A 15,521-nucleotide genomic window follows, 5' to 3' on the forward strand; every position below is an offset into this window, starting at 1 on the left:
CCCCTATCCATCCCAAACTTTGCACACACACTCCTTGGCTGGCAAACCACAACCTCCGCCCCTGATTTCTCACATGCCCCTCTTCTAGCGCCACCATGAGGCTGCTAAGGCCAATTTGTGCATAAATGCGACCTGACGGTTGCTTATCTCCCGATTAGGGAGTCTTACTGGTAGAGCACTGAGAGGGCATCTACCTTGTTCACCATACCTGTAACCTAGCAGCTGCCAAAAGCTTATCTTTCTAATCATATGTGCTATTGATTAAACTGTGCTATTATCACAATAATACACTCATGTTTAATTTAAACCAAAACATATCTATTGTAGGAGAGAATCTATCAGCAAATCCCATTGCAAGACAGCCAGTAGTTTTCAAGATATTATCTTGTGTGTGACTGGCACCCAAGTGTTGGGACAGAGACGGACTGACATTGTCATCCTTAGAGTGCCGCCGCTAATGGGACTAAAAACACCAAGGTAGATTCATCTGATGTCTGCATATCAGACCGTTCATTTCCCCATATCTGTCACCAGGGAACACAGCACCCGCATAGCCCAGATGTAACCGCAACCACTAGTGACGGCGTCGGTGCTGTGCCAAGAGGAAACATCGAAGGAAGACCAATTAAAGACGTGATGACAGGATGTAAATGGCTGGATTAAAGGGGTTGGTTCTGTAAAAAGGTCAGGATGCTCTCTGCTTAATCTGACTCATGAGGCGACGAGAGCATGACAGGAAGACAGCAAAACAAACAACACGTCAACCGCTGAATTATTAGAGCGCTACGTGTTGTGCACGCGGTCTAGGTAGCTCAGTGAATTCCTTACGCCTTGTAGCTTGATCAGTAGAGCATTAATGGAGTAGGGAGTTAAAGTTCCTCCTGTGTAACTCAATAGGTAGAGCAAGGAAATATAACTGTAAGGGTTAGGTGTTAAAACTGATGCTGATACAGTATATCAATATAGTGTACATATCGTCACTGTCGGGCAGAAACCTCCCATCTCCAAGTTTCAAATTTGTAATCTTTTTCGCAAAATAAAGCCCTGCTTCATCATACAAGGCTGTGGCACAAAAGTAGTTAAAACAGCTGATCTACAAGCACACAACGCCTCGCGGTGCAAGGTGTTGTGTGCTTGTAGATCGGCCGTTTTCACTAGTTTAAATCATTTTAAAGATGATAAATACAAAACAAACGGTTTTGGACATACAAGGTTTCCACCTGACAACGACGATATCTAATGTATATCAATGGATAGAACATAGCATTAACACTACTGTACCAGCATTGACGGTTCCATTAGCGCTGGGACCACCCATAGCCGTCAAGCAATATACCGCAAACGCCCAAGACACGGTGACTTGGATCAAAGCGTCCACCGTTGTCATGCAGACAGATTGACGAGCTGAGAAAAGGTGATACTCACGTCTTTCCAGGCGACTCCTTCAGCCAGAATATGTCATCGCTGGTGATGCCATGCTCCATGGCTCCAGGGATCTTGGAGAGAGAGAAGAGATCATGTTAACAATACGCTTTTGTAATTTATATAATGTGTGCAGCTGTAAATAGTCTACCTCAGCAGAAGTAGAAATGTTTTATCACTTATTTTACAATTACTTAATTATAAACAAAACTATTGTAAAAGAAAGTAAGATGTTGGTCAGTAATACTGATATACTTGATTATATTGATCTAAAAATGGTACATTTCTTTGTCACAAACAGAGCCACCACAAATATCAAGAGAATTCATACGGGACATGACAAATGAACCACTTTAACCCTAGCGTCTGGGACGCAATGGGAACATTCAGTCAAAAATAAATTAGGTGAACATTCTGCACAAATTGGAGATCGACGACAAGCTCAAAATGCATCTCATTGTGAATGCGTTGTGAGTTTGTAGATCTGTTATTTTTGGTGAAGAGCTTAGGTGTAGAGGGAGAAAATGAGGGTGCCAAGGATAGGGGGGGACCCCAGTCAGCAAATTACACAGAATAGGTTCACATACAGTACTGTAGCTACAAGGAGGCTGCATTAAGAGGTTTGTAATTTCCAAGTTTCACTGCCATGGTGACAGAGATGGGGCTAGGATACTTTGTAAGGTTTGTTATCAGTCGTGAAGGGAAATTTGGCTGTGGATATTCGGTGTTCTGGTGGGTTTATATATTATATACTCTAGTTCTGTGTTACTGTGTCAATTAATACTTGCACCAATCCATCTCTGTAAACACACAACTTGCACTGCACTATTTGTAAATAACAAGCAAGCGTCACATTGTGATCCATCTGTGAATCACCTATTTAGCGCAGTGTGAAAAATGCTGAATTGCATATAAACAAGTCTGAATGCTTTTGTCCTGATTCTCCTGGACAAGGTGAAATGTGGGTCCCAGGGTGAAACCAAGAGAGAGCCACTTCACTTGTCTATGAGAAAAGATACTTACATTTGAGGGGTATTTAGGCCGTCCGCCAGTTGCAATCACAATGTTCTTCGCCGTCATGATCACCTGCAGCACATTTAGTTGAGTTTTATTTTGGGGCATTTTTAAGACTTTAGAAATGTGGATAGAGAGTAGAGGAATGACATAAATAGCATAGCATATTGTCCAGCCAGCTGCTAATCGAACTCGGGACTAGCTGATAAGGGCAACTAACTGTGCTTAATCACTCCTTTACAAAACAAACCTAAGTTGCAACAACCTCCATTATGGAAGGATAATTGTCTAGTTTAGTTTTCACAATTATAAAACTAAAAGATGAAATTATACAAATCGAAAACTAGAGTGCACTCTGTCGAGGTGCCAACTTGCGACTAGTGCATTCATAGTCACTTTCCGAAGAAAATGACAAGTGCGAGATGCAGAGCGTGCACACATAGCGTGCACATGCAGAGTGTGCACTGTATGTATGTGGGTGGGCAAGTTGGCACTCTGTCGAGGTGCAAACCTGCGCCTTGTTATTTATATCAGTTTGCACTTGTTGGTGGTGACGTCAACGAGAACACTGCTCCCTCATTGGCTAAAGGCCCTGCCTTTGCCTTCCACCCACTAACATACAGACAGCACTCATCACCCTACTTGTAACTAATCAGTCATTTGTGCAAGTGAGATAAAAAAATAGTGAATAATGAGCATGTTCTTGCTTTTATATTGGCCGGGTAGATTGTACTCTCACTGGAACACCAGGGTTAAATAAATGCTAAAAAAAAGAACTTTAAGTGAAGAATCAACCCACCTCTTTCCCCGCTCTGCTCAGTCCTTTAACTGTGTGTTCATCCACAAGGCTCCCTTTGACGTTCAGGTACTTCACCTTTCTGCAAAACACCAGACAAACAGCTGCAATACTTCAGCTAGGGGTGTGTAACAGTTGATAGAACTAATTGACAATTTAATAAAATAAACAACTCATTTTCAATCCTTGTCATTATAGGCATGTATACAATAAAATATAACAATGTTTAAAAAAACAAAAAGAAAAAAACATTTGAATGGTCAAAATAGCAGATCTACAAGCTCAGAATGTTCATTTGTGGGCTTGTAGAATTGCCATTTGAACTATTTTGCACAATACTATTTTGCACAACACTCTTGCGACAAAGCATACAATAGGGCTTAAGTGATTAGTTTCTTGATAAATACTTAAATGCGCTTCTAGATTATGTATTTGATTATGGTAATTGAAAAAGTAATCGATGCCATAATCCTTGTTGATGTTATTATGTTGATTGTTCTTCTGTGTTGTTTGGTAGATTGTCTTACTATTGCCGTTTGTGTGTTGTGCCCGAGGACCCCCTTGAAAACTAAATGATGCGTTTCAAGTGGTTTATCCTCCAATTAAATTGTGAAATAAACAAATCATGTCCAAGAAGATAATCGATAGTCGCAGCCCTACAGCCAAGCAAGGCTCATACTTAGTCATCATATCATTGTGGATGCAAATGAAAAGCATCTTGTTTATTGAATGTGTTCCTCTATTTGTTCATGGTACATTTCACTTCCCAAAACAAAACTCAGTTTCAGATGCTGTAATCATTTCTGATGAATGTCAATTAGGAATCCCACTACATAGCGAGCGAGCCCTGTTGAGTAAGCACAGGCCCATTCAAATAAAAGTTAACAGCACCTGTTTGCCCTCTAGCCAGTCATTCAGTCATCATGCAGTCCTGGTCTATCTGTCATTCAGCTGGCTCCTCTGTGTACTAACAGACAGGCTGCAAACCCTTTGGCAACATCTCATAATGAGACAATGAGCCAAACACAAACACAGACTAAATTGTATCCTCACATTGAACTACTCTATAGTCCTGGGACTTGGTATTCGAAGAGTGCATATGTACACACTTGCTTTTTTTCATATATGGTAGTACTGTTATAAGATGGATGTTGGGGTTGCTCACTTGTCCTGGAGTTGAACCCGGTGACCCCAGTTTAGGGACCTGACGTGATTCTGGACAGCTTCTGCCATGGTGGCCCTGAAAAACACAGAACCTACTTGAAATGGTACCAAATAACAAAGATTTCAGAGTAAAATTCAACCATTAGGGCATCCGGTTGGCAACAGGAGTAAAGTTTCTGCCCACCATTGTGGGTTATATTGGGGGAATTTCTTTTAAATATCGCAACGCTAATGGGGCTTGGCCATTGCAGGTTAAGGGAGAGTTTGGGCTGTAACGTTATCGTTTCAGGGAATATTGTACACACAGAGTCGCAAGGGCAGTGTCTTCAGATTTATTCACTTTGGGACTCGGTTTCAAAAATGTGCGTATTCGGGCACCCAAAACGCTGACTCTGTGTTTGGCCGAAAGGTCTAAGCAAATTTTAAAAAATGCGGATTCACCTAAAATCGTCTTTGTGTGGACGGCGCCTGAGAATACTAGGAATCTATAGGTTGGTTAGTGTGCCTGTTGGGAGCAGAACTGGGAGGCATTGCATGTTCCTACACATGCGTTACGCCCTACCAGTGAAACACCTTACAAGCAGCAATTGAAAAGAAGTGGTTGGTGACTCCATGTTTATCAGAATGACATGTGGTTGTCTGCACCCTCCCCAGTAGGGGCTGGATAATTTGGCAGTGAAAGGGACTTTACAAACGTGGGGGGAATCGGCAATGACTAAATTGGGGAGAAGAAAACGAAATTAGAATTCAACCAATTTTCCTCCAAGTTCCAACTCTGGTGCTGGAAAGTAAGACTACAGACAGTTTTCTATTCTACCATATAGCTGTAGATAATTGGATGGATGGATGGATGGATGGATTCTTTTATATAGCCATGTCAATATGTCGTTCATCCTTTCTACCACTAGATGGTGGTATAGCACTAGTCATTTAGTGTGTTGGTTTGATTGCAGGGCTGAGCAAAAGAAACAAAAAGTGACAAAAACAAACAAGATAATCAAATGCACCTCAGTTTCATTACAAATTAATCAAACTTGTCATAAGGGAAAACTGCATACAGTGAAATATGATGAGATTCATAAAAGTATTGGTAAAGGAAATAAGCCAATTTAATCTTGACATGAGACATACCAGTCATGGGCGATTGGACCAGGTATCTGCCAGCCATACTTCTTAGCGTCTTTGACTGCTGTTCCAAGCAGAGCAGCCTGGTGCATGAGCTTCTTAGGAATACAGCCTACGTTGACACATGTGCCACCAAGGCCCCACTTAGTACCTGGAGAAAATGTATAGTACTCAACAATGAGAGGCTTTTAAAATCCTTTCATATTATGCAAAATGGATACAGGAAAATAAAATAGGTTATATAAACTACTAGAAGATAGAAAAAGATACAGCAGTGTGGGTTTGATCCAGGGACAGGTTATTTTACCTTTCACAGATGGCTCCACATAATCTAAAACAGCAACTTTCTGTCCCAACTGTGCAGCTGGAAACACAGAAGCAAAATACAGTATTGTCAGCAGTAGTCTCTGTAACCAATACTAACCATACTTTTGTTTTTGTTTTTTGTAAGCAGCATCAGATGATGATTATCATGCAAAAAAGTTCCTTAAAGGAGCGAAAAATCCGGCCTTCAGAATATGAAAAGAAATCTAAAATGTATGAGTGGTTTCTAAAATGTAGGAGTGGTTTCTAAAATGTAGGAGTGGTTTCTAAAATGTAGGAGTGGTTTCTAAAATGTAGCAGTGAATAAATAAGCCACCTCGTGCCGAACTAATGGTACGCCGAGAGCAAATATGTAATGAGTGGTGCCAAATATTTATTTTCTACCCAGAATAGCTAGAGACAGCAGAAAGTTCTGAATCCACAAGCCTATGGGCAAATTGAACCATACCATTGCTCACTATCACAAGTGTCTCATTGTCATTGATATGAAAAAGTGATTTTGGGTTTCATCAGCTTTAAACGCAGCTCTGGCAAACGTTGGTACCATATAAGATTTTGATATGTCCTGCAAGTTTGGGTACACTGAATACTTTTGTTGTGATGTGAGAATTGATACAATAGTGGAATTTAGTCTAGACCTCAGACAGAGGTACCGGTTTCTTCACAACAACGCTCATATGAGACTGAACAAACACACTGTAGCGGTAAATCTTTAACCATTGAGGCCCACACTTTTGCTCTCTGTACAACTGCCAACAAAGCTAAAGTGTCCGGAAATTCCCTTGTAGAATGATCAAAGCTGGACAAGAAAAGAAACCCACCTTCTTTGGAACAAGCAAGCCCTCCTGAGCCTCCACCAATAACGACTAAGTCGTAGTCATATTTCCCTGTATGAGGACATATATTGAGTGATCAATTTTATAGGAAGAACCAGTTGAAAAACATAAGAATAATTAATCAGTATATGAAATAGGTTGTACTCTTATGTACCTGTGCACATGATGTAACAAAATAAATAACCACCTTAGTTATGACCTTGGCTTGAACCTGACCTGTCCTGGCTACATATGATCATTTAACTTCTGCTTGGTACATGGTCAACCACAACAAAGCAAAAGGATGATCTAATATGTAGTTACACATCTGTAATTAAAGTCTTCTAATATCCTTGGTTTTTTAACACCTCGTGTAGGCGTTTTGAGTAATCTACAACAAATGAATCCTTAATGTGTTACATCACTTTGGTATTCTGCTTGAATGTGATTGATTGAAGAGTTTATTAACAGTTTGCAATAGAAAAAAAGCACAGTTAACCTTCATGACAGTACAAATCGAAATCACTGGTACAAGGTCAACTAAAAGGAGATCCTAGTAAGCTTTACGGCTATATTCACACAGGAACCACTTCATGAAAAACACTTTATCATTGAGAATCACTTCTCAATGATTCACCTAGCCCTAGAATGGCAGTGATGTAATGTGATGTAATATTACATATACATACATGTACTCCAAATACTATAGATCGCTCCCATCTGAACAATTTTGTTCAGCTATTACACACACGAGTTTGTGTCATAACACCAACGTTACCTCTTTATGGATTTGACAACAGACAGCACCGTTAGCTTACATACTTAACGACATCAACATCCCCTCAACAAATGGGAAAAAGTCCTTCATAATTGCTCGCATATATAAGTTGAATCAAGAGTTGCTATTTTAATACATAATGTTACCTGTCAGTTTCCTTGTTAAAAGGTGAAAACAACTATTTGTCCCTTCTTTCCACCGGTGTCTGCCTCTACAGAAGGCTGCCATGTTGTTGTTATAAAAAAGACCCCAGCTGCAGCTAATAGGCGTCTCCTGATTTGCCTGATAGAAACCTTTTCCAGTGGTGGAGTTGGAGTTGCCTGAGTCTGACTGCAAGCGTCAGACTCTTCACACACTACGTTTCACTACGTTTCACTACACACCACCCACCAACGGGGGGTGGTAATGTGCGGACTGATTTATCAGGCTAGTTGGAGTAGCTCTAAGTAAAGTAAGTACTCATCTTCTCGTCCATTGTTTCTCAAACACTGGGTAGGGAGTAGGGACCCATTTGTGGGTCGCAGACATATTTGTATGGGTATTTGGTTTCTTTTTCCTTTTCTTTTTTATAATAATTATTTCACATTTTTAAAACAAACTTCCCAAAAGAGCATTTTTTTTCTTCTTCTTCTTCCCCCATGAATTAAAAACCCTGGGCCATAAAGATAAAATCAACTCTTTAATACATTACAATACACGAGTATTGTATTGTAGGCTATTTAACTGTATCAGTTTTATATTATATATTATATTATATTTATATTAACATATTTCTTGCCATTCATTCAAGAAGAAAATAATTTATTCTTTAAATAATGTTTATAAAAACTAAACAATGAACAATACACACTTAAGTTATTTCCAGGCATGGTTTATTGAAAACACACCAAATGTATACTCTACAAACCAGTATTTTAATTTTTTTCCTGTTATGTTTAACAAGCGTATTACTTGCCTCTGGGTATTAGTAAAATTAACATAATACATTCTGTCACTGTGGCATCGCTTCTGTTCGCTACTAAAGCAATAACAAGATTACTCCTCTAGTAAATTAAAACCATTTTAACGTCTCTATCTTTTTAAAAGTTTATAATACAATGTAATCATACAAGGCAAAAAAAACACCAATAGTCTAAAACCACACAGAAGACAGTGAGTGAATGTGAGTGAGTGACAAAATGAGGAGTGGGGCCAACAGAGAGAGGGTGGAGACATGGCAAGGTTAAAGGGGAAGAATACACTTATATAAAACATCTTCATCTACCAATGGAAAAGGTTAAGGCACATGATAGTTACAAACACATCTGCTACAGAGTAGTACAGTTACTTTATTTTTGACGGTTTTGAATCAGTAATATCTACACAGGTAGGTCTCTTCGTCTTCATCTGTTTCTTGCATTTATTATACATCAAGGTTTGCTTCTGTATTTTGGAAATGTACAATGTGCTGTACACCCACAAAAGAAAAAACAACAACAACAACAACCAAGGATTTCCTTCAAATGCATGAAATACAACTTCCAGATCCTTTGGTTTACTGCACAGTGCAGTCAGGAATAGACAGTCCAATGGACATGGTTCTCGGTGGCGAAGGTTCATTATTATTGTGACAAAAGCACAAACACACACATGCACGCGCGCACACGAACAGACACGCGCGCGCGCGCACGCGCACACACACACACACACACACACACACACACACACACACACACACACACACACACACACACACACACACACACACACACACACACACACACACACACACACACACACTCTTCCGAGGACAGACATAAGGGATGCTGTAATTGTTGTCTTTTATCTCTGAAATGAAAAGTTTATACATAGATAACGTTTTTTTACTTTATTCATCTTTACCACAACATTATGTCTTTGTAAACACTGTGTAAAATATGCAAGCTTTTATAAAGTCACATCACAAAGAAAATCAGACTTCAACGCAGGCACATGCCATTGGCCTAGCTGACGCACGAGTGAGACCATTTCGGAGAGTCCACTCCCTCGCTTTCCAGTCCACAGTGAGGACAGGACAGGGAACGGGAATGGGAGCAGAGCGTCCGCTTTGGAGACACAGAGAGACAATGCACACCACCACTGAACACTGAACTGAATGTGCAGTTATAGCGTTCTTATTAAAAAGCAACCCTAGTATATCACACAAAAGAATGTCATAATGTCTCTGCATTTCTACATAGCAACTGCACCCTCCTATAGAACATAGAAAAAATATATATATATGATCAAACTCCATCTGGTATACTCTGTACAATGTGATGCAACATTTTTTCTCTTTTCTTTTCTTTTTTCTTTTGCCTTTGAACCTGTAACCATCCGCCTCCATTCTCTTCCTGCACATGAATGAGTTGGTTAATATGCAATGAAAGCACAAATAGAAAACAAAAACTCTGGCACTTGGAACGAACATAATATTACACATCTGTAGTGTTTGTCTTCATGCATTGCTGCAGAGCATTCTTTTATAGTGGTGCGTTAGTGAAATCAAAGCTTGATTCTTAACAGCAGCGGTTGTAAATGAAGAGTCCAAAACGATGCCATCTCCTGTCTATCCCTGCTGACAGGGGTGTCGCACCAAATTCGGGGCCCTGGGTACAAGGATTCACTGCGGGCCCCCCATGAATGTTCTTCGTAGGGGGAAGGGGGTTTAACCCATTTAGACTGGGAACGTATTATTTATTATGCATTATTTTGTGCTTTAACTTTTGAAAAATAGCAGATCTACAAGCTCAAAAGCTTGCGAGCTTGTAAATCTGCTATTTTTGAAAGATTATGAAAATGTGTGCAAGTCTTTGAATATTTCAAATCCTTCAAATGTTTCTATGTCAGTGGTGCTCAAACCTTTTCATGTGAAGGACCCCCAAAATGATATGTATTTGGCCACGGACCCCCCATCTCAAAATATTTAGTTCCAGGGACCCCCCCAGAAGCAAAATACATAATATTCAAAGATTCGCACACATTTTCACGACTTTCCAAAAATAGCAGATCTACAAGCTTGCAGCGCGGCACTCGGAGCTGCGCTGTGAGCTTGTATATCTGCTATTTTTCAATAGCTAAAGTATAAAATAATTAAGGCCCCTCCACCTTGGGCCCTAGTAACTCAGTCCCACTTCCCCCCCCCCTTGTGACGCCCCTGCTTCCCTCCCACCACCTCAGTCTAATCTCCTGGCCTTGAACCCTGGACCCCTGATGAAGTGTCCTCGTTTCCTCTTTTTCGTTTTCTGGTAGATTTCATTTAAATATACAGGAGTTCAGGGTGTTCAACATGTACTCTTTGCCTTTAGAAAGAAGGCTGAAGATAAATGTCTTATTTTATTTTTTTGTTGCAGTCATTATTTTCAAGAGTACAAAATATAAATAGGTGACTGTTGGCATGAATTGACAAGATTCGATACACAATTAAGTTACTTGGTTATTTCTTTTCCGTTTACAAACATGACGACCTTTTATCAAATGGATGTGCTTTCCAAACGATGTGTTATGAATATACAACTAAGAAGTTTTGTAACTTTTTTTTTCCTTCTTTTTTTTTCACCTTTTCTCTTTATGACCCTAATATACATTTATATAAAACCAACAAAAATATAAAACGCTTTAAATCTATCCTTTTCAACAATAGGAGAATAATCCTCTGCATCTCTCTCCAGCAACACTAATCATTTATAAACAAAATGTCTTATATTCCTCTTTTAATACATGTCATTGACAAAGAGAAACAAACTCTTTTGTCTTTTGTAGTAGCACAGCCTTCAGTCTGTGTTTTATTCATATTACTAGTCTTGGTTTCTTGCTTTGAGATGCAGCATGAACAGCAACCAGGGACGTGCTGGCCATTGGGAAAAGCGGGACAACTCCCGAACGGCCGGTTCATTCCCGGCCGGTCCAGGCCGGCCATTAGGAAAAATGTAAAATAAAATGTCGGCCTTCGTTCCATTTTGGGGGCTGGGCAGCCAACAAAGTAAATCGTCACTGTCGGGCAGAAACCTCGTATCTCCAAGTTTCACATTCATACACTTTTTCGCAAAGCAAAGCCCTGCTTCATCATATAAGGCCGTTGCACAAAAGTAGTGAAAACAGCCGATCTACAAGCACACAACGCCTCGCGGTGCGAGGCGTTGTGTGCTTGTAGATCGGCTGTTTTCACTAGTTTAAATCATTTTTAAAATGATAAATACAAAAAAACGGTTTTGGACATACAAAGTTCCCACTCGACAACGACGAAATATAACTCATGTAATTGGCTTGTCACTTTGTCACAAATCTTTGAGCAGCAGCAGCGCTATAGAGAGATCTCTCTCTATAGCGCGCAATGAGGGCCTCTACAACTCTTTTTCCCGGGCTGAATCAGGGGCCCAGCACGTCCCTGACAGCAACTATTTTCTTTTAGTTTTTCAGATAAACAGTACACGCCATGTCACATCCCTTCCTCAAGAATAGCACCTTGAGGCTGTGAGACTAGCATATATTCCTTCGAGTGTGAAAAAGACGTCACCTTTTTTTGTGTGAGATTTCAAAGGATCTCAGTGCACACGTTTTATTGAAAGAACCACAGTGAACCAAAGGATGTTTTTTAGTCTATCAGAACAGTCTGGTGTAAACGCGTGTTTCTACTTGTACGCTACAACTCTATCTACTGTGCACTTTCTCTCCCCGCTCTCTCTCTCTCTCCTCGTCTCTGTCTCTCTCTCTCTCTCTTTCTTTCTATCCGTCTTTGTCCCTCTCTTCCTCTCAATCACCAATCTCTGATCAAAATGACCAACCTTCTTTAGCCCTCAGAATACACCAATCCAAAAGTTAAACAAAAATAAAACATAAGTAACGTTAAAAAAGCAGAACAAAGAGGGAAAAGATCACAACTACTGTAGACATAAATTTGATGCCTCCAATACAGCAGAAACAAACAGCAAAAAAACCTTTAAAAAAAAGAAAAAAAGAAAAGAAAGTTTGGCAGAAAGAAATGTCATCATTTTACATGTCTCCCATCACCTGCTTCTCTCCCTGCTCCATGTCTTCTTCACCTTCTGTTGTCCAACCTCTGCACGTCCATCACGTCCACCAATCACTGATGAGCTCCTCCTCTGTCACTTTCCAAGTCACCACCAGGCAGCTCAACGAGAGTCCACGCTCCTAAAGTCACGCCACGTCCAGTACGGAATGTAGATATGAGAAGTAGTCGAACTACAGTAGTCACTTTCATGGTTTCCGATCGTTTCAAATTTTCATTTTGAAAAGCAATGAGAATGCCATCCGCTTCAATGTCACTGTGGTTATTCTTTCGCTGCGTGTTTGTTTATTCATTTATTTTTTTCTTATTTTCTCTTTCCTTTACAAAGTCCACAGACAAGTCAACCCGGGAGATGAGCTTGGTGCTGTATGTAATGGCAGTGGTGATGTGGGATCCTCCTCTAGTTTGGGATGTGGTGGCTGTCGTTACGTTAAGCCTGGAGCACAGGGACAGCACAGAGCAGCCGTTAAAGACAACAACACTACACAGTAATATCCTCCGTTCATTCAGAGGGATATTTCACTTTCAATAAAACGTTTGGTCATTTTATCGTCTACTCTGGCTTTTGTGAAATCCCCGGACAGTTTTTAAGTTGCTCGATTCCGATATTTGTAATATTTTTTTGGGAAAATTTACAACAATTAAATACAATAAAAATGTATCAAAAAATGGAAAAGGTAATTGAAAAAACATGGGCTACTCATGTATTAGGGGGACAATATGAGTCACTAGAACCAAGGACGGGTGTTTTCCAAGAATCTGTCATGGAGTTTGAAGAAGATACAATGGGTTTGTAAAGCAAGGGGCCCTGTCTGATAAAATGAATATCAAATATCACTTAAAAACTGTCCAGGGTGCTCCCAAAAGCCTGAGTAGACGATAAAATGAAAGGGTCCATTTGGTTACATTTGTAACTCTCAGCGTTACAAATGGATGGATTAATTAACAACAGACTAATCAACTATACCGTAGATACATTTACAGTGGACTGACTGACAAACATAATTGCAGGAGTTGGTTCCAGAATGTCTACACATCCACTTCTCCAGGGAGAATGTTCAATATGGTGGAGACTTAATTTTGGAATCAAGCTCTTCAACTGTGCTTTTACACTGTAGATCAGAGGACAACTTGACCAACCAAACGGCTCGCTACGGCAGCACTTGGCAGTCGACAACCACACATGCTTCAAACACATCACTTCACAGGGCAAGTAGAGGCAAAGGGCAGCAAAAGACCGAAGCTTATTAAGCTTGACATGATATCCGTATAGGATATGATAAGATGCACATTTGAATAGCAGCAGTGAAAATGTTATCGTGGCGGCGTGTTAAATGAAGCACACCGTTTTCATTTTCAAAGCCACTCACCTGATAAGCGTACTTTTCATTCGAAGCAGTCGATTAACTTTTATTATCTCATTAATTCTTAACATTACCGCCATATGGCGATCACGATTAATCACACAAACCATTCCGAGAGCATACAAGATGGGTTCTACGATATGAGCAGGCAACACAACGGCTCAGAATCAAGCCTGGATGAATGTCTAAGATGACCATGGGAGAGAATGAAAGGACTGGACTGATTATCATTAAGGATGATGACTGAAATGAGAGGAGGAAGAAACTATGAACTACTAGATGAGTGAGAGGAGGCACAGCGGAATGGCTACCTACAGTACTAATGCCATTGCCTATGCAGCCGGGTGGGGTGAGAGGGATGTATTTTAATTATGATGTGAACTATAGAAGCTTCATTATAGTAGCTAATAGATTTGCACCTGTCAGTGTGAATAAAATGGACCGTGAATTCATTTAATGTAATTGATCACTATTAAACAAGCAGTGCTCAACTTTGAGCACTTTGTTCCAAGATGTACCTTATGTTTGCTCTGGAAACATAAACTGTCTAAAGGAACGACACACCAAGCTCCACACCATGGGAGCCTTCTATGCAGCCGCCCCCCTGCTGTGGAACTCGCTCCCAGACCATCTAAAGGGCCGTTTATAGTTACGTATGCTTGATTTTGTGTAGGTTTTAGGTGAGAGAGTACGTACAGTAAATCCGTCGACATGCATAGTTCATCTACGTTATTTACGTGCCGACCCGCTCCCCGCTCCAATTCTGCTCCCATTGGGGCCGCGCACCACACGTGTAAACCGAAGCATTTAGCCAAAATATGTAGAACCACAGAATTTCTTGACCTGACGTGATGTTTGGTAAATAAGTGGTAACAGTGTGGACTGGTTCTGCTGTCTGTCGGTAACGTTACATCGCGGTAAATGATCCACGAGGGTACAGATTTAACCACATGGATCCGGACCCGGAGTAATTATAACAAAACACACAAACACACCCGCTCATATATTGAACATAATTCCCAAGTAATAAGTGTGCCGCTGAGCTAAAAATCAGCTCTTCTTGTGTGCCTCAGCCTAAAAGCTTTCTGTCTGGAGAGGCGGACCGACCTGTGTGTTTGTGTGTGTGAGTGTGAGTGTGTGCGCGCGCGTGTGTGAGGAGTCCTCTTCACGTGGTTGCAACGACGTTCCTTTTTTCCCTGTTTCTTGATAAAATATATTTCTTATTGGGACCCATAGTTTGAGAACAGCTGTCATTGAGCAGAGGAAAAGTTATTTTCCTCACTACTGCCTACAGTACGTTTGACAACGGTGGCCGCGGGTACTTCTTGCTACGGACAATCTTGTACGTTCAGTTGGGAGCTGTACGTAAGGGTCCGTGTACGGACCTAAATCATACTGACAATTACGTACTGGGAGAAAGACTGTACATGAAACGGATCAAATCTCTCTCACCCTCCGTTTCTTGTGTATTCCTGCGGTCCTTATGTACTATACTATGCATGGTACTTAAGAGCTCCACAGTCTGTTGACGTTTTTAAAAGACTTTCTTTTTTAACAAAGCTTTTGGTTAGCTTTTAGGTTTTTAAAACCCTGCCCCTTTTAACTTGTTTTAACTTGCTTTGACTGTTTTATGCAAATGTCTTATTTTATATCAATCAGTCTTTCTGTCTGT

The 15,521-nt window shown here is 40.4% G+C and overlaps 2 protein-coding genes across 2 annotated transcripts in view; both read right to left on the reverse strand.

Moving 5' to 3' along the window:
- Nucleotides 1–7,714, reverse strand: part of txnrd2.2 (thioredoxin reductase 2, tandem duplicate 2) — a 32,763-nt gene extending 25,049 nt beyond the window's left edge. The window contains exons 1-8 of the mRNA XM_080739105.1: nt 7,585–7,714; nt 6,667–6,732; nt 5,829–5,885; nt 5,528–5,672; nt 4,398–4,472; nt 3,236–3,314; nt 2,446–2,508; nt 1,426–1,496 (exon numbers count right to left, since the gene is read on the reverse strand). Of these exons, the coding sequence (XP_080595231.1) occupies nt 1,426–1,496; nt 2,446–2,508; nt 3,236–3,314; nt 4,398–4,472; nt 5,528–5,672; nt 5,829–5,885; nt 6,667–6,732; nt 7,585–7,666 (638 nt within the window). The 5' untranslated portion in view covers nt 7,667–7,714. The remainder of the gene's footprint in view (nt 1–1,425; nt 1,497–2,445; nt 2,509–3,235; nt 3,315–4,397; nt 4,473–5,527; nt 5,673–5,828; nt 5,886–6,666; nt 6,733–7,584) is intronic.
- A 4,085-nt stretch (nt 7,715–11,799) lies between these two features.
- Nucleotides 11,800–15,521, reverse strand: part of arvcfb (ARVCF delta catenin family member b) — a gene marked incomplete at its 5' end in the record, with an annotated part of 181,166 nt that continues 177,444 nt past the window's right edge. Inside the window, one exon of the mRNA XM_080738997.1 lies at nt 11,800–12,921. The remainder of the gene's footprint in view (nt 12,922–15,521) is intronic.

Source organism: Nannobrachium achirus (genome assembly GCF_963921795.1).
Source record: "Nannobrachium achirus genome assembly, chromosome: 12".
Taxonomy (NCBI): domain Eukaryota; kingdom Metazoa; phylum Chordata; class Actinopteri; order Myctophiformes; family Myctophidae; genus Nannobrachium; species Nannobrachium achirus.